This window comes from Raphanus sativus, chromosome 3 (genome assembly GCF_000801105.2).
Source record: "Raphanus sativus cultivar WK10039 chromosome 3, ASM80110v3, whole genome shotgun sequence".
In the NCBI taxonomy this organism is placed as follows: domain Eukaryota; kingdom Viridiplantae; phylum Streptophyta; class Magnoliopsida; order Brassicales; family Brassicaceae; genus Raphanus; species Raphanus sativus.
The window spans coordinates 22,284,303-22,305,143 of record NC_079513.1 but is presented as its reverse complement, the minus strand read 5'-3'; the positions used below and the strand labels follow the sequence as shown (position 1 = coordinate 22,305,143).

The following is a 20,841-nucleotide window of genomic DNA, read 5'->3' as shown; positions in this document are numbered from 1 at the left end:
CACACCACACACATTTTTAGGCTCACCAACGCATATTTCTTTTTATTTTGCGAAGAAAAAAAAAATTACTTTATTATTATCCATTGTGAAAACTGTATTTTTTGTGAATGATAATATTTTTAATATCTACTCTCTTGCAATTTGCATATAGTATTTTTTTATTTTTCCAATCATTAAAAATGAATGCATTCAACATTTTGTTGCAGTTTGCAAATAATATTTTTTATTTTTTTTATTAAAAATGAATGAATTCGATATTTTGTTGCAATTTGCAAATAATTTCTGTCTTCTCCCAGTGAGTATTTATGAAAGTGGTATGCTTTTAGTTACTCCAAGTCTCTACTTCCTTAACTGGTGTGGAAAATACAGATGTGAATCATGTGATCATATGTCGCTCGACACATGGTTCTGTGATTCTACATTGATGATCTCTGATGTGAGCATGTTAGTATAGGTCTATGTATTTTCAGCGTTTCTAAATATTAAGTATTTAATCTTTACTGACTTTTCAAAAAAAAAAAATTATTGATTGGTCTTCATTAAGGATATCAGTCGACCATGTTGCACATCTCAACTCAGTGTGAGCCTTGTGTCTCTCATACTTATTTCCTTCTGAATTTTCGCTGAGTACTCGTTGGTATGTAATGCAGTGGCTGCTCATCTTACCGGGGTACATATAGTGCCATCAAAATGCTTAATAGCAGAATCAGAGTGCTCTACCAATATCTTGCCGCAATGCAGAAATGTATCTTGTATTTTCTTTCCTAAGTTTCAATATCATCACCGTGGTTTCTAGTCACTACTCACTAGTCCTTTACTCTAGATGGAAGATAGAGTAAGTAGTATCTAAACATTATCATATAATATTTTTTTGCATCTATAAATATAACTATTTTTCCTCATCTCTTACTAGCTTGTATAATTTATGAAGATAACAACAAAAGGCCACACGAAAGATGGAAATGGTATCAGCCTTTAACCTTCCCCCAAAGTTTCAAACCAATAAATTTAAGAAGAAATTAAAAATTATGATAAGCATCAACCAAATGCCAAAAGATAAAGAGAGTAAAATTATCAAATCTGTGGTAATCTACTCATTATCTGGTTATATACCGACTGTCCCGTTTCCGAACCCGGTTCAACCTTAGGCTCCATCCCTCTCTGCATCATCATCGCTTCACTCATCCCACCCGGTTGTTGACTCATCATATACGACGGGTGAGTCAAACCCTGTAATTTCCCTTGACCAAACGCTAAACCAGGAATCGAAAGATTACCAAAACCGGTTTGTCCTAGACCGAACGCAAAACCGGAAGGAGGACCCAAATGCGGCTGGAAGCTAAACGGACGTCCGAACTGAGAAGACTGGTTGAGCTGTTCTCTGACGTATCTTCCACGTGGAGGCTCTTGGTAATGGTTGGTTTGAGCGGCGCTGTTACCGTTTCCACCGCCGCCGCCGCCGTGGCTGCTGTTGCGTGCGGCGGGGACGTCGTGGTCGTGTTTGCCTTCGTAAGTGGTTATAACGGATTTGAGGTCATGAGAAGCTCTCTCTACGTGTTTTCTCACCGTACATCCAGGAGCTGTGCATTTGTAGTAACTCCTACAAAAAGAAACCTTGCTTGTAAAGCACGTTAGAGACCAATGTGTTTAATGAGTTTTGTAAGAAACCTCGGGTTTGGATTTCCTTTGACAACTTTCTGACCATACTTTCTCCAGCGATAGCCATCGTCGAGAATGTCAACATCACTCGTTGTCTGCACAACGACTCTTGGCTCACGTATAGCTCTTGTTGCTCCACTCATCTCTATTGCGTAAGCCTCAAGTTTCCTAATGAAAAAAAACAAAACGTTTTTTTTCAGAACAGATGTTTAGATCGATGAATCTGTGTCTAAAGAAGATAAAGATAACCTTCTTTTCGATTCGGATTCATCTCCTCCTCCACATCCATCGTATCCCAAAGAAGCACTACCATGATCAGTCCCTCTATCATCTTCATCTTCATCATTAGAGAGTGTTGACAAAGCATCAACCACAATCACATCACCTGACTCTTGAGCTTGAATCGATCCAGATTGGTTTCCGTCTTCTTCGAAGTTGTTCTCATTGCTTCCAACTTGTTGTTGAGTGTTATTACAACTAACCCACGTTGCAGAGTTATCTCTCTGCTGCTGCTGCTGCTGCTGTTGCTGTTCGGTTCCATCTAGTTGCGTTCCGGAGGAGCGGCGGTTAGGAGGAGGCTTGGAGTGATTATGAGCTCCTTTGTATATAATCTCAGTGATGTGACCTTCTCTTGATCTCTCCACCTTCTTCTTCACTGGACAGCTCGGGTTTGTGCACTTGTAATAGCTTCGTGGATACTCGCTTCCTTTAACCAACTTTTGTCCGTATTTCCTCCAGTTATATCCATCCTCTGCAGGTGCTCCACCACCAGCCATCGAATCACCACCTCTTTGCTCTTCTTCTCCTTCTTCCTCTTCCTGATGGTCGTTGGTGTTTGTTGTGGCATCAGATGTCTTCCTCTTCAAGCCACTTTGCTCAGAACCGAGTTTGACATCTTCTTCCGGGGACTGATGATGAGAAGAACTGTTGTTGTAGTTACCATAATCAACTGGCATCATCTCCGTTGCGCCGTGGAAGAAAGAGGAAGAGGGTCTTGAAACAGGATGGAATGTGAATGATGATGATGCTCCAATGCCATCGAAGAACTCGTCTTTCTCTTTATCAGAAGCAGACAATCCATTACTACTGTTAACACCAGGAAGAAATGGGAATTTCCCTGTAGTTGGAGACGGTTGAGCCTGCAAATGTCAAAGAAATTAAGTTTCAATAATAATAAGATGGAGAAAAAGGAAACAACTATGCAGCTTTACCAATGGGTTAGAAAGGAAAACAGGAGACTCCAAGAGCGTTGCAGGGCTAAGGCCAGGAGAGGAGATGGTTAAGCAATTAGGAGAGCGAAGACTAGAATCGGTGTTAGAGCGGATGTTCTCAGTGTTTAACCTCGGAGTGTTGAATCCAGCACGAGCAGCGATTCTTTCTCTTAAACCACCACCTCGTGAAACGTTCTTGTTATTACCACTAGTGTCTTCTTCTTCTTCTTCTAGACGATTAACAAGGCCATGATTCAAAGATAGCTCTCTTTCAAGAACACGTTTCGAGCTAGGATTACAAGGAACCCATTCTCCCATTACAGCCACGTTTTCTTCAAAACCAGACATTTAAAGATCCAACAAGTTTTACTGAGTCTCTTTGCCTAAACTGAGATGAAACTCCTGAGACATTATAGAAGATTTAAAAAAGACAGTCACAATCACAAACCTCAGAATATATTTGAAGACATGAACATTCTCAGTCAACTTCTAGTATTAAACAATACATTAAACAAGCTAAGTAACACAACTATTGTAAGTGAACCAGTGAGCTTAAAAACTAAGATATAGAATCAAATTTATGTTGCTTTGGTCAAGAAAGATTTTTCAAAGTTTAATCCTTTTGTCTTTTTCAGAGTCGACAAAACAAATCATTAAAGATGGAAAATGTAAGAAATTAATAAAAAATATTTTTTTCTCTTTCACGCGTTAATCTACTTTTATGGAACCTCATGAAATTCAAGTATATAATTTTATAGCAGAAACAAATGATCGAATCACGAAGATTAAAAAAGAGAATAAAACAATAGGACAACGTCAAACTACAGTACAGTTTTAAACTAGACTGTAAGCAAAAAAAAAAACTTAAGGAGGTAATTAAACAGATCATCTATCTTATTAAAACAGAAACATTTTGTTGGACCTAACATTTATTTTGTAAGTTTTTAAATTAAATACACCTTTATACTTTATAGTTAAACCTACATTAAATCACTAATGTTCCTTTCTTTATAATATTATCCATTTTTTCAAACAATATATTTATTTCTTTATACTACTATCAATGTTTCCAAACAATATATTTTATACTACTATCAATGTTTCCAAACAATACAATAATTAATCTTAGTTATTTTATATATATCATTTTCTCTTTAAAATTTTGTAGAAACGTTATAATTTCATAAATTGCAAAATAATGAACTTTAAAATTTGGATTATAAGATTACAAATTATGAAACTATTACAATTTAAATCCAATTAGATTACATATCGGTCATCCATCAATTCAATCAGTTATTCTCGGGTTTTAGTGATTTTTTTTAATATGTATATTTTAAAAGCCTAAATTGAATTGTCAGATCTCCGGATTAACCGGTATAATCACAATCGGGTTGAATTTAAAAACGGGAAAATCGCATAAAAAACCCTGAAAGTGTCACATACTCGCACTTTAAACCTTGAAGTTTTTTCACTAACACTTTTAACCTCCGAAGTGACATTTGTGTCATTAAAACCTCCAACCTAAAAAGATGACCTGTTTAACAGGTAAAAAGGTGATTTGTCAATTTTTTTTTCAAAAAATATTTATTTAATTCATAAAATAAATAAAAATTAAAGAAAAAATATAAAATTAAATATAAATTCATAAAATTAAATGAATATTCAGAAAATTAAATAAAAATTCAAAAAATTAAATAAAATTCAGAAAATTAAATAGAAATTCAAAAAAATAAACAAAAATTCAGAAAATTTAATAAAATTAAATAAAAATTCAGAAAATTAAATAAAAATTCATAAAATTAAATAAAAATTAATTAAAACTCAAAAATTAGTAAAAATCATAAAAATAAAATAAAATTCAGAAAATTAAAAAATAATCATAAAACTAACTAAATATCAGAAGTTAAATAAAGTTTCAAATAAACAAATAACTAATATTAAATCAAAAGACATAAATTAAATAAAAGATCATAAAATTAAAAATTCATGAATTTCACAAATAACAATGTTTTTAACAACCATCAAATTGGCATTTTAATAGTGAAAATACCATAATTCTTGTATTACACTCACTTTTAAACGATTAAAATGTGAATTTAATGGTTGTTAAAAACATTGTTATTTGTGAAATTCATGAATTTTTATTTAATTTCTGTCTTTTGGTTTAATATTAGTTATTTTTTTATTTGAAACTTTATTTAACTTCTGATATTTAGTTAGTTTTATGATTATTATTCTAATTTTCTGAATTTTATTTTATTTTTATGATTTTTTTACTAATTTTTGAAATTCTATTTAATGTTATGAATTTTATTTAATTTCTGAATTTTTATTTAATTTTCTGAATTTTTATTTATTTATTTTGAATTTTATTTAATTTTCTGAATTTTATTTATTTTTTTGAATTTTTATTTAATTTTCTGAATTTTCTTTAATTTATATTTATTTTATGAATTAAATAAATATTTTTTGAAAAAAAAACCGACACATCGCCATTTTTACCTGTTAAACAGGTCAATTTTTTAGTTTGAAGGTTTTTTATGACAGAAATGTCACTTTCGAGGTTAAAAGTGTTAGTGAAAAAACTTTAGGATTTAAAGTGTGAGTAAGTGACACTTTCAGGGTTTTTATGCGATTTTCCCATTTAAAAACACTGATTTAAATGCAAAAATATTTTAAATACACACTCTTTAAAAATTACCAAAATATTTATTAAATTATTAATGAAATTTTTCATCGTGCGGGTCAAAATCTAGTTATTTTGTAAAAAACATAATCAAATTCCAGAATTTAAGTTAAAGACAAAACATTTTTAAAACGCATGTAATAAAAACCAATAAATTAGAAAAAGACAAAACAGATTGAGATCATTTACGGTTACCTGATTAGTTGAAGACGACGAGCCAGAAACACCGTCACAGCCGCAAACGGAAATCGCCAGTTCCGCCGCTAACAGCCAACTTCGTCTCTGATTCGACAACAAAAAAACAAAATCCACCCGACCCGGATCCGAACTTAGCACTGGCTTACAAAAGATTTTTTCCCAATTCCTGTCTCCTTCGTCTTCTTTTCTCTGTTCTTCTGAGTTTCACATCAAACCAGAAGAAAAAAAAAACAATTTTCTCTCTCCTAAAACGAGAAAGATATGTTTTTTTCTCGTTTACACAAAAATAGAATGACGATGGATATTGACAAAGGAGCAAAGATTTCAACAGTATGATTAGATTAATCACTGTTGCTTTCTCACCATCGCTAACGAGAACAATTTAAAAAAAATCAACCAATTTATAGAACTAAATTAATATGAAAAGACAAATCGTTAAAAGAGAAGACAGAAAGGAGATAGAGAGAGAGGATTACGAAACAATTTGAGCTTTGTTTTCTGATTGCTACTGAGGAGAAGGAGAAGACGAGGCTAAAAGTTTTTTTTGCAGAGAATGATGAAGGAGATGGTGAGTCGTGTTTACACAAAACGTTTTCTCTCTACTGAACCCTCCTATAAAAACATGCCACGTGGATTGATCGAGGTTAATAGAATAAGATCGTCGGCTGATAGGTTCGATGTACCGTGGGGTGTGGCGCAGGTGATCTGTAACATTTATTACTTACTATTCCAGTTTCTTTTTTCGGGTTTGGTTATTAATAGGAAAAAAATTTATTAAAAGCGGGAAATTATTGACAAAAGTACTTATTCTGCCACATGTCGGATTAGGAAAAAAAGATAATTATTGTTATATTATTGCACTCTTATTCTATTGGTTCGATACATATGAAATTTCAGAAACTGATAAAAGAAAAACCAAATTATCCTTTGTGGAGGAGAACAAATAAAAGTTAAATATAAAGCAGGTTGGTGTTTTTACCATAAGTGTCACATTGTTATAAAATTCTGGAACAACAAATCTTATCTGCAGGCTATTTGTAGTCTATGTATGTAAGTAACCATGCTATAAAATTTGAGTCAAAGGGATAATACTTTGCCAGAATATTGTTACCAAAGTAATAAGTTTTTTTTTTTTGTAAAAAGGGCTTTGAAATTGGGCTTACCACGATAACAAGTTGATTGAAGCATGGCAAGAACAAAACAAGGAATGTCTTACCAAAAAAATAAAAAGGAGTGGATTAATGTACTAGAAAATTTGTCACTCGTTCTATTGACATCAATAGTCAAAATATGTTTGTGTCGATCATTTACAACAATGAGCAATTTAAATATCTTCCAAATGTCAAAATATGTTTGTGTCAATCAGTTACAAAATTGAGCAATTTAAATAATTTATGTTTTGAGTCTTATATTAAGAATTAATTACTCGACTACTCGATTATTAAAGACGTACATTTTGAAATTGTTTCGTTTTGAAATGACATGTTTTCATACATCTTTCGACTTATATCAATAAACGTGTAACTGTTTCATTTTGAAATTGACATGTTCTCATACATGCATCAGGCATGTGATCTTTTATTTTCAAATTGGTATTTTACATGCATGCATGTGATTTGATAAAACATACGTAATCTTAAATTATATAGCATATCCAGGAGATACATTTTTTCCAGGTGATACTTTTAAGATACATTATTCAATTTAGAGGTTGCTTACCTAGAAAAAAGAATGACTCAAATATACTTAGATGATATGTGATATATGTCCTGTGATAATAAACGGATCATGAAAACTGAAAAAATCATTAAACGAACAAAACAACTCCCGACAAAGATTCTTTACAAATATTGAAGATACGTTAATATTTATGTCTACAAAAAGTCATAAACCCTACACACACAATTTTTTTTTTTTTTTTGACTAACACACACACAATTTAAGTAGCAGTAATATGGATAATTAACGTACTTTAAGCTTAAGGTTACGTAACTTACGGGCTCAAAAGATTATAGAGATATAGAGTTATAGAGATATTGAAGTATTTTAGTTTTAAAAAAAAAGTATTTTAGTTTATGCTGCAATAAATAAAATAGAATCATTTAATATAATTCATTATACCTTAAATTGAATATTTAATTGGAAATTTGATAGGCAGTTTTTCCGAAAAACCCGGTCAAAAAGAGACATTGACCAAGCCTTTAATGGTTTTTATTTTCTTTTTCCTTTTCCTTTTGTTCCCCGCAAAAAATCACGTTACAAAGCTGTGACACAATACTCATGTGACAGCCAAAGCACGACTGTGGCGTGAAGTATTTTGTTCTCTCTAGTGGGGCCCGTAAAACGAACTTTCAGACACGGAAAGGATCGACGGCTCCGATTTCTTGTCAGTTCTTACCTTTATAGTAGGCCCCATACTAATGGAAAGACAAAACACGGGTTTTATAATCTTACACCCAGCCCATTAAAGCCCATTATGCCTGAATAAATTACAAAATATATGGGATTGACCCAACAACAGACTTGCTTTGACTGTCCGATGAGCGAACCAAAAGTCAACTACTTGAAAAAAGGTCAATGACCCGACCCGACCCGACCCGACCCGACCCGACGAAAAGATTTTCAGTGCACAAGTGGCTGTAAATGGCACGATAGGAGACCAAGTGGCTGTAATGGCACAAGTTTCTATGAGGAACTTTCAGTGCGTTGGATAGCCTGACACGAGAAAGCTGATCTTACCCGTTACTTACTTGTATATTACAATCGCCGTTTAAGAATATTTGGAAGCCCTTCTCTCTCTCCTTGGTAATTTTTCTTTCTTCTTCTTCTTCTTCTACTTTCCCTTGTATAGTTTTGTTGAATTCCCGATCAGTTTTGTTGATCAGTGTTGAGATTAATTAGTTTATTTCTGTGAAGAATTTGATGTTTTGCTCTTGAGAAATGAGTCTTGTCTGCTAGAATTAGCTGTTGTGTAGTAGTAAAATTTAGTTATTTTCCCGCCGTATAAAATGAACTTGGAGCATTGTTCTTTGAACAAAAATAGAAAGAGTTCATGTTATATACGGTTCAAATCTAATAGCTTCCTAACTGTAACCAAAAAGATTCCACTTTTGAGATTTCAGTTTTTTTTTTCTTGTTTTAAGTGATTTAACGTTTGATATATTGTCCTTGAAGATAAATCTTTTTGTTTGTTGTTGTTAATATAGCCTCTTGCTCAATCCTCGTAAACAAATCCGCAAAGCATTTGGATTTTAACATTATGCTAGACTTGAGAGTCTAATAAACCGTCATCAATTCATGTAATGCATTTGATTCTAGAAGTGTCCCCTGTTAGGAATCGTATAGAGAGGATTTCATTTAGTAAGTTGTTTGCAATTTCAGTCTTGCTACTTTCTTGAGCCTGAGAATTTGATCTAATTATCTCAGCTCCTTCCATGTATGGCTTTAAAACAATTTTATATACCAAGAGTTTCACATGACTCTGTTTATAAACAATATATTCTGATTTTGTTTTGTTCGATGTGAGTCTTTTAAATACTTACTTGTGAGTCTTTGTGGTTGCTATTGTCATCTGCTTTAAGTGCGTTTTTCTAGAGTCCGTGATAAAATAAAATTTAGTAATAAAATGATAGCTTTGAATCATTCGAATTGTTAATGAATAAAAGGTCCCTTGTCTAGGCTTTCTTTGTTTTGCCATTGTCATCCTTCTTCAGTTATTACTCTAACCCCTTGTGATTCCAAATACAGAACACACACACACACACACGACACGCGTGAATACAATCTCCCATGGCTGCATTTGCAACAGCAGAAGCGTGTGACAGCAACGCAGAACTAATATCAAACGGAGACCTACGGGCTCTCCAACCAACCTTCAAGATCTATGGACAAAGAAGATGCTTCTCCGGACCAATCGTGACACTCAAGGTCTTTGAAGACAACGTCCTAGTCAGAAACCAACTAGAGACAAAAGGAGAAGGCGCGGTCTTAGTTATAGACGGTGGTGGAAGCATGAGGTGCGCACTTGTTGGAGGAAACCTCGGACAGTTAGCTCAGAACAACGGGTGGGTAGGGATTTTGGTGAATGGGTGCGTTAGAGATGTGGATGAGATCAATGACTGTGATGTTGGGGTTAGGGCATTGGGTTCTAACCCGTTGAAGTCTAGTAAGAAAGGTCAGGGTGAGAAGAATGTGCCGGTTTATATTGGAGGGACTTTGATTAGGGATGGTGAATGGCTTTATGCTGATAGTGATGGTATCTTGATCTCCAAGACCGAACTCTCCGTCTGATCCAGAATGTTCTTCTGCTAAGAGATTACTGTTGGAGCTGGTTTATGTGGAATTAGTAATATTCGGTTTAATATTCTCAGATGAAAACGTTTTCTGCAATTTGTGAAACAATATAATAATTACAAAATGTTGTTATTTTTTCTTATTCGAAACGAGCTGAAACCTTTATTTATTTTGTTACTTCTCTGTTTTTATTTCTTTATTTTTGAAAATATGTGAAACATGTGACAGAAGAAATGGAAAAGGAGAAGCTGGTATAACTTTATAAGAACTACCATCGGCTTAAAGAAATGAATGTAATATACAAGTCAAACATTCTAAAAATAGGTTAGTTAACTTTTTCTTTTTTGTTCAAAGGTTAGTTAACTATAGGATAGTACTAATCTGTATCTAATTCTAAGTAATCTGTTTAATTTTTGTGAAACATTATGGCAACATACTTATGCTTTATGAACACTATTTTTTTTTTGTCAAAGTTGAACACTATATATAAAAGACAACAAGGTTTAATCGAGTCCAAGAGAAATAAAATATTCCTTACGTTTCTTTTTATAAAATGTTCTAGTAAAACAAATTAAGAAAAATATTATTTTTGTTAAAAGTGTTTGATTACAACAGAAAATAATCAAAATAATTAATTATTACTATTCTGAATAAATAATACAAAAATGTATATTATATTTTAATATTTTAAATAATTGTTTTAAAAATTTTACATAAAAAATTACATAACATCTTACAAATTGAAATAAAAATATTCTCAAAAACATCATATAAAAAAATATAGGTAGTATCGCTTCGTTATTTTTTTCCGGTTCTTTGGTTTTTGAAAGATGTGTGATTGGATATGTGATATAACAAAAGTCGCTCTAAATTTTAAACAATCATAGTTTTTTCTATTTACTAGAAGGTGTCTTGACCTTCGACCAAATATTTTTTTCAGATCGATGATCAAAAAAAAAGATCCATGATCAACCGGCGCTAGTATCATTTTTGGCGTAAAACATCATTTCAAATACAAGTTAATTAAACCCAGATGATAGTAGTTGCAGCCGTAATTTTTTACCACCAAAACTAATTTGTCCTGATATAATCATAGTTTTTTCGTCAAGAGGTTATGAATGAATTTAATAGAGATCTATAGGTCAAACACATGCGTATACACAAGATTCTTTTTTTTTTCCCTTTTCTAAAGGATTATCTTCTTATATAATTGCATTTCGGTTAACAATCGCATTATACCAAAGAATTTGACATCTTCCAGTACATCTTTCATTATTAACTGTGTAAATTATTGTAGTGATTTTTGGTTATTCTGAGTTAAATAGACAAGCATGAATGAGACCGTACCATATACTTGAATTTGAATTTATGATATATGGAAATTTGGAAGAGTACATATCGTGGTGGACCAACTACCTTAATGAAATTGGAATAGTTCAATGAATTTTATCTCAAAATTAAATTATTTTCATACCTAACCAAAATAGGATCAGATTATTTGTCACGTTAATCTCGGTTCACTCATTTTTCGACCCACATACATCGTACGGAATATCGGTGCTCCCCGTTAGCAAAATAAAATTCGGTGTTTCCCAAAAGAGCAGTGTAAAGATAAATTCAACAAAAGTAGTATTATTCAAGCCTGATTTTTATATATTAAAGCTGTGTATATATATGTTCACAATAAATAAAAAGCATTATATAAAGTTAGACAGACCACACTATCGCCATGCTAATTTCATAATTTAACGTATGTGACTTTACATATTTTCTCTAATTCCTTTGGTTTTTCCTCCCATTTTTTTTTTTTGCTAAAATGGTTTTTTCCTCCCATTCCAGTTTTACTTTTTAAGTATAATATGTAACAATCAAATCTTTTAAATCAAATCTTATATATGTTTCAGTATGTTATCAATACACACAATACCTACTTTCTCATAACCACAGAACAAAACATACATATTGATATTCTTTTTTTTTTTGAAAAATACATATTGATATTCTATCAAATGAAATTAAACTTTTTTATTTTTGGAGGATACTCTAAACAAAAATAAATAACTTCTACACACCATATATGTTCATTTTGTTTTGTTTTGTTTTGTTTATTTGCTTTTCAAATTTTCATTCACGAACCAGTGGGGTTAGCCTAGTGGTACTTGAGAGAACTTCGGCCTCAATACGGTCCCGGGTTCGATTCCCACTGGCCACACGGATATGGGTCCATTGCTTTCGACTCATTTAAATGCCCAGGAGAGGGTCTATCCGTAGGCTATACCTCCACCCGGGGGTTAGGCTTGTGTCATCATTGACCCGGGTTTAACTCTTTTGTTTACAAAAAATTTTCATTCACGAAATGACGTGAGCGAAGGAAGAATGGGACCTCTCCTAGTAAGTCCATAGGGCATGTGGAACATGACTAATGAGGAAAATGATGTTTGACTAAAATCCTCATTTGCTTTGCCCTTTACGTTTCCACAAAATGACACTTCAAAACCTATTTTAGTTAATGATTTTACTTAATTTCCCTAACAGTGCAATGATAAAAGGTGAAGAAAATATTTATAAAATTGATTTTACTCGTTATTTATTTTGATTATAACTGAAAAATGGGATATCTATAATTTTTTGAAACAAAACAAATAATAATATAAAATATTCGTATATAGAATACAAAGAAAACTACAAATACTAATATATTTATGAGCGTATTCGATCCGATTTGTTATATATATACAAATATTTTATGTAAGTTTTACAATACTTTATTTATTAAATTAATTATTTTAGTTATTAGAGTTTTGAAAAAGTATTTTTGTAATAAAAAATTATTATTTATATTATTTTTAGATTTTTAATTTTAATTTATATTGATCAAATCAGGTATTCAATTAAATATAAATTTTCCGGACACTTGAACATCGAATATCCAAATAGCCGCAGAACGCAAGATCGGATAAATAATACTCAAATAAAACAGATTGGATTACGAATATTTTTAAAACCCAGATATTCATGTCCACTATGGCTGTTAACTGCATTACAAATAACAAATGTTGAATCTTTGATCAGGATTGTTCATTGAGTACTCTTGAGGGTTGATTGTAGCTCCTAGTTCATCCGGTTCAGCCATGGTTATATCAACAACTTATAAGGTGTATATCTCATAGTTTATACCTTATGGACCAGGTAAAAGTTCTTCTTGCTTCCATATTAAGAGTATGTTTATAGGTAGATACTTTAATTGTATCTTAATGAGAGAAAAATAAATAAGAGAAAGAGAATGAGACAATCTTTCATCTCTCCACTTTTCTTCTAATCAATATCTTCATGACATGTACACTAAGATACATGATTTTCTTATCTTAATTAAGAAACAACTTCTTCCTCTCTTATAATTTTTAATGCTATTTAATGCTAAGATATAGACTAAGATATACCTATGAGCGTGTGTGTTTTCTTTTTTACCAAACTATATTTTTATAGAATTAACACATATTATTTATATAGCTACAAAAACATCATGACAATTGAATTGCTAATGTAAATGTCACAATTGTTGTCATGATTCACGTAGCGTACTCAAAGATCCAGCTATTCAGGTCACCAGGCATCCCGAGTCACAAGCCAAGATCATGTAATCTCTATAGATATTCTATTATTTTCCACAAAAAAAGGATTCAGTTCTATAATATCTACCGTGAAAAAAAGAAAAGTTTATCTTTTTTTATTCAAACACACGAGCATCTATCAAGCTTTTCGAGCTATTGGATCGTTTTTTCTTCTTCTCAAAACTCTGGTTTATTCTCTATAACAGTCGGACACCATGTTCTTTATATATATTTTTTCTTTCTTTCAAATTTAGAAAGCACACTGAACTAACATATGGGGTCGTCGATTCTCCTCTAGCTACCTCGAATCACAATCAACGTTTTTCATTTATTTTGATTCATAATTCTTAGACCAGTCAGATAATCTTTTTTTTTTTACTTGAGCCTCAGCAAATCTTCGGGACAACACATCTACATTACCTTGAAAATGATGACCATTCGTTTGTTCTATATGTTATTAGGACCGATTTGAGGAATAGCGAGATGAAACATTAATTTGGTACCTAAAATTTATGTGAATGATATGTGGAAATAATTTGGCTTATAATTGATTTTAAATGTTATATATGTACGAATCATTTTATCTAAAATTTATAATTATTTCAAACTCCATAAATCTTAAAACCGGTTATATACTTTGGACTATATCAGCTGGGAGTCTTAACTAGTTCCCATGTAATTTTTTTTTTTGAGAAAGGGCTTTAGTTCCCATATAATTTCATGGTGATATCAAGAAAAATATAGTCGTAAATGTCATGTGGAGCCATCACCTAATGATGGATGTTCAAGAATCATCATTGGTTCATAAATTGTCTCGTCAATTTAAGAATTTCCTTAATCCTATAAAAATTTCTCAAAGACTTGGTCCCAAAACTGATGTTAAGTCAAACCCATATCTTAGTTATTACTATCTGATTTGCTTTCTAATGGTCGAACCATCGTCTAAAAACATTGGTTTCTCCCATATTCATAAGACAGCGGAATTTTTTATAATTATTTAAAAAGAAAAAGTATTCTTAATTATAAGTTAAATTTGATAAATATTTATATTTTGTACATTGTAAGTTAAATTTGAAGAAACAATTACAATTTGTATATAAAAAGTGGTAGAGAAACCAGTTACTAAAACGCACAATAAATTAAATATTAGCCTCTAGTGTTTCGTTCAGTTCAGGTTCAGAGGTGGACAATTTAAAATATATATAAAAAATAGTTAGGACCAATGCTTAAAATGATTAAAATTTTCAAAACGGTTTAGGAATTCACACAGCTCACTTCCAGACAGACCAAAGGAAAAGAGACGAGGAAACAAACAAAATTTATTTTCATTTTTCTACTTTAACGTTTTTATTTTCTAACTTTAGATTATTTTATGAAATACTGTGTATATTTATTACTTAGGGAACCTGATACCTCTTTGATGTGCTAGTGCGTGGTTCTTGTTCATCTCTTTCTCTCTCTCTAAGAAAATATTTTCTTCTGCCAAGAAAACCATTTTTGAAATAATCAATCCTGTAAATTCTAAAGGTTTGTGTGTATTTAGTGTTTTATAAAACTCTGAACAACTCTTTCTTCTTCTTCTCCTACTTCTATGTTTTGTTATTGTACCACTGATTTACTGTTTCTTGTTCTTACTTTCTTTTGAATCTTTGTTGATTTTTTTTCGTAGATCCAAACTTATATTCTTGGAAACAGGTATGCATGTATATATATATAAGTTCAGATATTTTATGATCAAAAGTACTTTCTTGGCATTATAAAAAGGGTTTGGTTTGATTTGTTCCTTGATTTTTATCCCCAGATTTCTTGTTAAATCTCAAATTTTCTGTGGTTTTATTTCTTTCTGTCATACACAAGTAGTGATTCGTTCCCTGGAACTGTTTTTCATTGTTTTGGTTATCTTCTTTCCATGTCTTGTTTTTTTTCTCTCATGTCAACATTTTCTGAGAAAACAAACTCAATGATCTTTGGTATATAGGACACCCATGCTTGTTTAAATTCATCCTTGGGGATATCTACAATATCAGTCTATTCATCTCTTGTTGTGATGTCTTGACTTTCATGTGATTCATTGCATAAAATAACACATTCCAATCAAACTGGAAACTGATTGTTTTAGGGGAAATTGAAAATTTCTAGATTAAAAATTCATTATTTTAACTGTTCATGTTTCTTTAGACCCCTTTAGATATTTTAAAATCTCACCCACGAATCTTAATTTTATTCTCTGTTTTCTCTTCTTCACATGAAATAATAATAGTAATTTTTTTTCTTTCTAGAAATATCTTCTCAACTTTCCTCTTATGAGGTTTTCTTCAAACTGAAAGAATATACAAAAAACATTCCTTCCAACACTTGCAGGTTTCATTGGCTTTCGCAAATTTGACACTATAAGAGATCTGATGTTATGAGGAATAGCAGGGGTGTGAATAGTAACAGTGGAACAATCAAATGTTCTTATCCATCATCTACTGATGAAGGCTCTCCAAATGATCTATCTTCTTCTCATTTCTTGCATCTGGACAAGACTAGTGATGAGTTAGGTCAATCACATCTTTCCACTTTCTCCATCAGGTAAATCTTATAAGTTTTAATTCCTTTTTTTTTCTTCTCTGATTTGTTTTATGGAGAAGAAGAAGTCATCAGTTTCTTTCTTCACCATTGTTTTATGCAAAGTCAAGTTTTCTTAATGAGTCTGATCATATTAGATAGATCTTTTATTACCATCCATTAAATTTTTCTTAATGGGTCAGATTCCAATGCTAAGAAAAAAAAAACTTTTATCTCTTTCACCTTCTGGGTCATTGTGGAGCTTAAAATGGTATTATTATTGAGTGTTGACTATTTCTATTACTTTTCTTTGATCCATTGGTCCATACCATGTGAGCTTATCTCATCTTTGTTGTGTCTTGTCTCTCAGAAGCTTTTCTTTACAAAGTCTGTACCTTTGTTTTGTCTGGTTGTTATGTACCTACTAATTGAAGACTTTTTGGTTTTCATGATGGTTTTTGCAGAGATTATGCATTTAGTAACCGGACCAAGAACATTCATAAAAGCTGGCCTTTCTCCTCAACAAGTCTGCAACTTTGTTTGAAACATGGCTTAAGTGATCCATTGCCACCTATTCAGCCTCCTGAAGTTTCATCATCCAAGAAGCCAACCAAAACTCGAGTTGAAACCATAAGCTGCAAGAGAAAGTTAGAAAGACTTGGCTCTAATCATCATGCATCAGCAGAGACGACTAAACAAGGCTTTGAGAATGGTTCAAAATCCAAAACACAAGTCACTATGCTCAACAAGACTCCGAGAAAGAAGTGTGGGTTAGTAGTGAAACCTGGAGCTTGTGTGGATATTGCACCAAAAGAAGATCAGGGTTGTCTCTTTTCGGCTTCAGAATCTATGGCTTTGAGAACTTGTCCCATCTGCAAAACCTTCTCATCTGCTTCTAACACCACTTTGAATGCACATATCGATCAGTGTCTGTCTGTTGACTCGGGTAAGCAGCCAGTTAGTAAGCCAAACAAGCCTAGGAACAACAAGCCACGGTTGAAAGTTAAAACGATGGTTGATATCTACGCTTCTGCAAAAGGATGCACACTGGAAGAACTTGATAGAAGAAATGGAACAAAGTGGGCTGTGATCTCAAGCTACTCTAACCAGGTTGTCTCTGATAATAATAATAAGCCTGAAGTTTCCTACAAAGAGAAGAAGCTTGCTGCTGGCGTTGGACCTGTTTACATTGATGCTAAGGGCCAAAAACTTAGGATTATATCTGAGGTTAATGAGAAAGCTTCTTCTGGTCCATCAAGAGAGCATGAAACTGTCAATGAGAAGAAAAATGTTAGTGGAGGTAAAGGGAGTTACAGAAGCTGTAAGAAAAGACTTGAAGGCAATGCTTCAGAGGTAAAACTTATGCATACATTCTTGATTTCTTGAAATAAAATAAATAATAATTACATTGTTTAACAAAGTCACTTGGTGTAACAGATGTATAGAAGAGGGTATTCTGAAGAATGTAGAGGCATGGAGAGGTCAGAAACTCCAGGGACAAGTCAGCATAGGATGCTAAGGAAACATAGTCTTTCAAGGAATGGAAGTAAGAAAGACAGAGGCATTTGTGAGAATGGGCATTCATTGTCAGAAGATCCTCTTGTGTTGAGAGGTCCAAGTCATGTGAGTACTGATTTATCCGAGGCAGTTAACAGTCAAAGCTCATGGAGAAGCTGTGGGGAGAGCCAAGGGAGATTTGTGGCAAATCCCTTGAGATGTCCTAAACCTGTGGATAAGGGAGTTATGAAGTTAAAGAAAGCATGGAGGTTTGATGTTTCAGAGGATGAAGATGAAGATTCAGGGAGATGGGAGTCTGAGATGACTCAAGAACGTGAACTGGCAGATTATGATGATTGGGATGGGGATAAGGTCTTTCTAAGCTCGAGTCCTTCAACTAGTGGTGAAAACAATGATACTGATAGCTGGGAAGAGAGTGGTGACAACAAAGGAGATGGTGATGATATGTTGGAGAAAACAGATGCTGAGTTTGAAAGCATGGTTTACGAGACAACTGGTTTTGACACTGAAGAACCAGGAGGAAGCTCATTCATGGAGGTTGATCCCATTCCTATTCCAGGACCTCCTGGATCATTTCTAGAGAGTCCTTGGGACATGGGAACTGATGCAACTGCAACCGAGAATCATGGAAACTTTTGCCAGGTCCAAACTTGCTATAATCAGCTTGATCTGATCACTGACAAGAACTTGTCAGAATCACCTGTTTCAGCAGTTTCAAACTTTGCAGCTCCTGAAACGCAGACGTTTAGTCTAAGTAACATCGTCACCACTGACAATGATCAGTCATGTTGTTGCCAGAGAGAAGAGAATGCTTTGGAAGATACAACATTTAGGCAACCACCACCACCACACAATATGATCCATCAAGATCTTTTGAGTAAGTCTGCTCCTGCGCTTCCTTCAAACTCCGGTCCAGTGTTGCGGCTAATGGGAAAGGATTTGATGGTTATTAACCAAAGAGAAGAGACCTCACATGAAAATTCAATTCCAAAACCAACTTCTCAGTTTCAAAATCTCTCCAAGACACAACAACAAGTGTCTCCTTATGCCCATCTTCATCGTCCTTATGGTGGAAGTGGTTTGTATTTCAACACCAGCGCAAGCTTTTACAACACTCCATGACATTTACTGATCAACTCCAGCAGTTTCTTCCTATCCTTGAAAGATCTTAAAGAAGTTATCTCCTCAACCATTCAACCTCAAGATTCCATGATTCTCTAATTAAGAGGTTGAGAAGAATCTCAAGAGGCTGCTATGAAAAGAATGGTGAGATATAAGTTCGCTTTGAATCTACCTGTAAGCATATTGAGAAACGCCACTACGGTAAATGACCCCACTTTTGTTCAAACTGGTTTCAAAAAGGGGTGATATATAAATATAAAATGTTTATTATTATGTTATGGAACCGCATTTTGAATAAAAAGTATACATGACTTAACATCATGATTCTTTTTTTTTCTGTAGATATATTTTATATATGTGGTTGAGATTATGTGAGGTAGTCAAGATCATGGCACCGTCATGACATGCATTATGTGTACGCAATTTATTTTCTCTTGTCTCACTAATTCCTTATTTTAAAGTGAACATATAAAAAAGTTGATTATACAGCTATATAGATGTAACCTGTTGAGTGTAAACAATGTCACCCAAATTAGATGGGGAAAGATTTTGTGAATAACAACTATAAAGAGAGAGTTGTATTTGGTGATGATGAGCTGTTTTCTTGTTACAAGCAATTTTATATAAAATAAGGAGAATACATTACTGAATACTGGATCTATATATGTATAAAGTACAACCACAACGGCTATATATATTGCATGCGCATTGCCAAAATCATTTGTTCATTATCATATGCACTCCATGCCTTCTTTTGTTTTACATGTTAATTGATGTACACATTTACCACATGTATATTTATGTACACATTTACGAATGTACATAATATTGCATGTAGATTAATATTGGAGATGCTTAAGGCCTCAAGAGTTTTAAAGCTAATTTCTAGAGGATTTTGGTTGACTCTTCAGATTAACAAAATAGATATGAGATCAGATGGGCACTATTTTCTAATCTTGTTTGATGTCGGCACAACTACCTAATTGGTGACTTACAGATCTATTGCAAAGTTTGAGCACTCTCTTGTGTAGAATAATGGTTAAAAACAAAATAAATTTTGCAGTTATATATATGTAAATTTTTTTTTCTGAGAGAGACTCTCATATCAAAATAGGTATATATGTCCACTCATACTGAAAGGCAATGTTGGTCCTAATCTCTGAATTGGCCTTTCCTGTTTGATAAAAACTCTCAAGTGCAATCATTCTATTTTGTGAAAAGCCACTAGCTCCTAAATTGCTATTAACATGTTTTGTGAAACATTTGACCGTTTTGGAAAAAGTTATTATGATTTTAAAATAGAAAGACTAGTTGAAAGTTTTGTCAACGTGTAAAAGCATTTAGATTTGACGGAAAAAATAAAACAATCTGTATCTTGTTTGATTGATTTAAATTTTTGTAATAAGAGTCCATATATAACGTCACATTAGTGCATGCCTAAACTTGACAGATTGTATATTAGTGCAGGAGGCCTTTAGGCTGATTTTAGATTAGGCGCCGACATATATTAATGAAGTATTAGATTGTTATCTGACTCAGAGAAATTTGATCGACATGAGCGATACTTAAATTTGGTAAGTAATAGACTATATTCTTTTTAACAAATGTAACTATAAATTCCTAAAACGTGGTCTTTTAATTAAACAAAAATTTTGAACAACTTAGACAACTCTTTTTATCTTTTTTGGTAAAAAAACTCTCTTTATCTTTTTAATATGTTACGCTAAAAATTGGATTAATTGTACACAAATTGATCATTTTCGTAATAATGGATGACTAACTATTAGCAAATAGTTAATCATTAGTCATACGAACAAAATATACACAAACAATCAAATCCATAAAATGCAAGGTTTGAATTTGGTATCTATCTAGCTTATTCTGCAAACCTCTAAAAAGCTTTAGTTGGTAAAACATGATATACGATATGCGTCTCAATATGTTTTTCTTAAACAAATTTTAAAACTTGTTTAAGGTACAATCCATCCCC

General features: G+C 32.7%; 3 protein-coding genes across 3 annotated transcripts; 2 read left to right on the top strand and 1 right to left on the bottom strand.

Moving 5' to 3' along the window:
- Window positions 1-833: 833 nt before the first annotated feature.
- Window positions 834-6,519, bottom strand: LOC130509259 (probable WRKY transcription factor 2). The gene is made up of 5 exons (XM_057005032.1): window positions 5,755-6,519; window positions 2,871-3,272; window positions 1,909-2,798; window positions 1,669-1,827; window positions 834-1,600 (listed from the first exon to the last, which is right to left on the bottom strand). Exons 2-5 carry the CDS (start codon window positions 3,216-3,218, stop codon window positions 1,075-1,077), a joined length of 1,923 nt encoding a protein of 640 aa, XP_056861012.1. The 5' UTR covers window positions 3,219-3,272; window positions 5,755-6,519; the 3' UTR covers window positions 834-1,074.
- Window positions 6,520-8,391: 1,872 nt separating this feature from the next.
- Window positions 8,392-10,227, top strand: LOC130509470 (putative 4-hydroxy-4-methyl-2-oxoglutarate aldolase 3). The gene is made up of 2 exons (XM_057005505.1): window positions 8,392-8,562; window positions 9,505-10,227. The coding sequence occupies exon 2, from the start codon at window positions 9,547-9,549 to the stop codon at window positions 10,045-10,047; it is 501 nt and encodes a 166-aa protein (XP_056861485.1). The 5' UTR covers window positions 8,392-8,562; window positions 9,505-9,546; the 3' UTR covers window positions 10,048-10,227.
- Window positions 10,228-14,942: 4,715 nt separating this feature from the next.
- LOC108847180 (uncharacterized) lies at window positions 14,943-19,172 on the top strand. Its single transcript, XM_057005030.1, is given in 4 exon segments — window positions 14,943-15,188; window positions 15,331-15,356; window positions 16,023-16,235; window positions 16,676-19,172. Coding segments are annotated over 2 exon segments (2,343 nt in total). The 5' UTR covers window positions 14,943-15,188; window positions 15,331-15,356; window positions 16,023-16,068; the 3' UTR covers window positions 18,852-19,172.
- The last annotated feature ends 1,669 nt before the right edge of the window (window positions 19,173-20,841 follow it).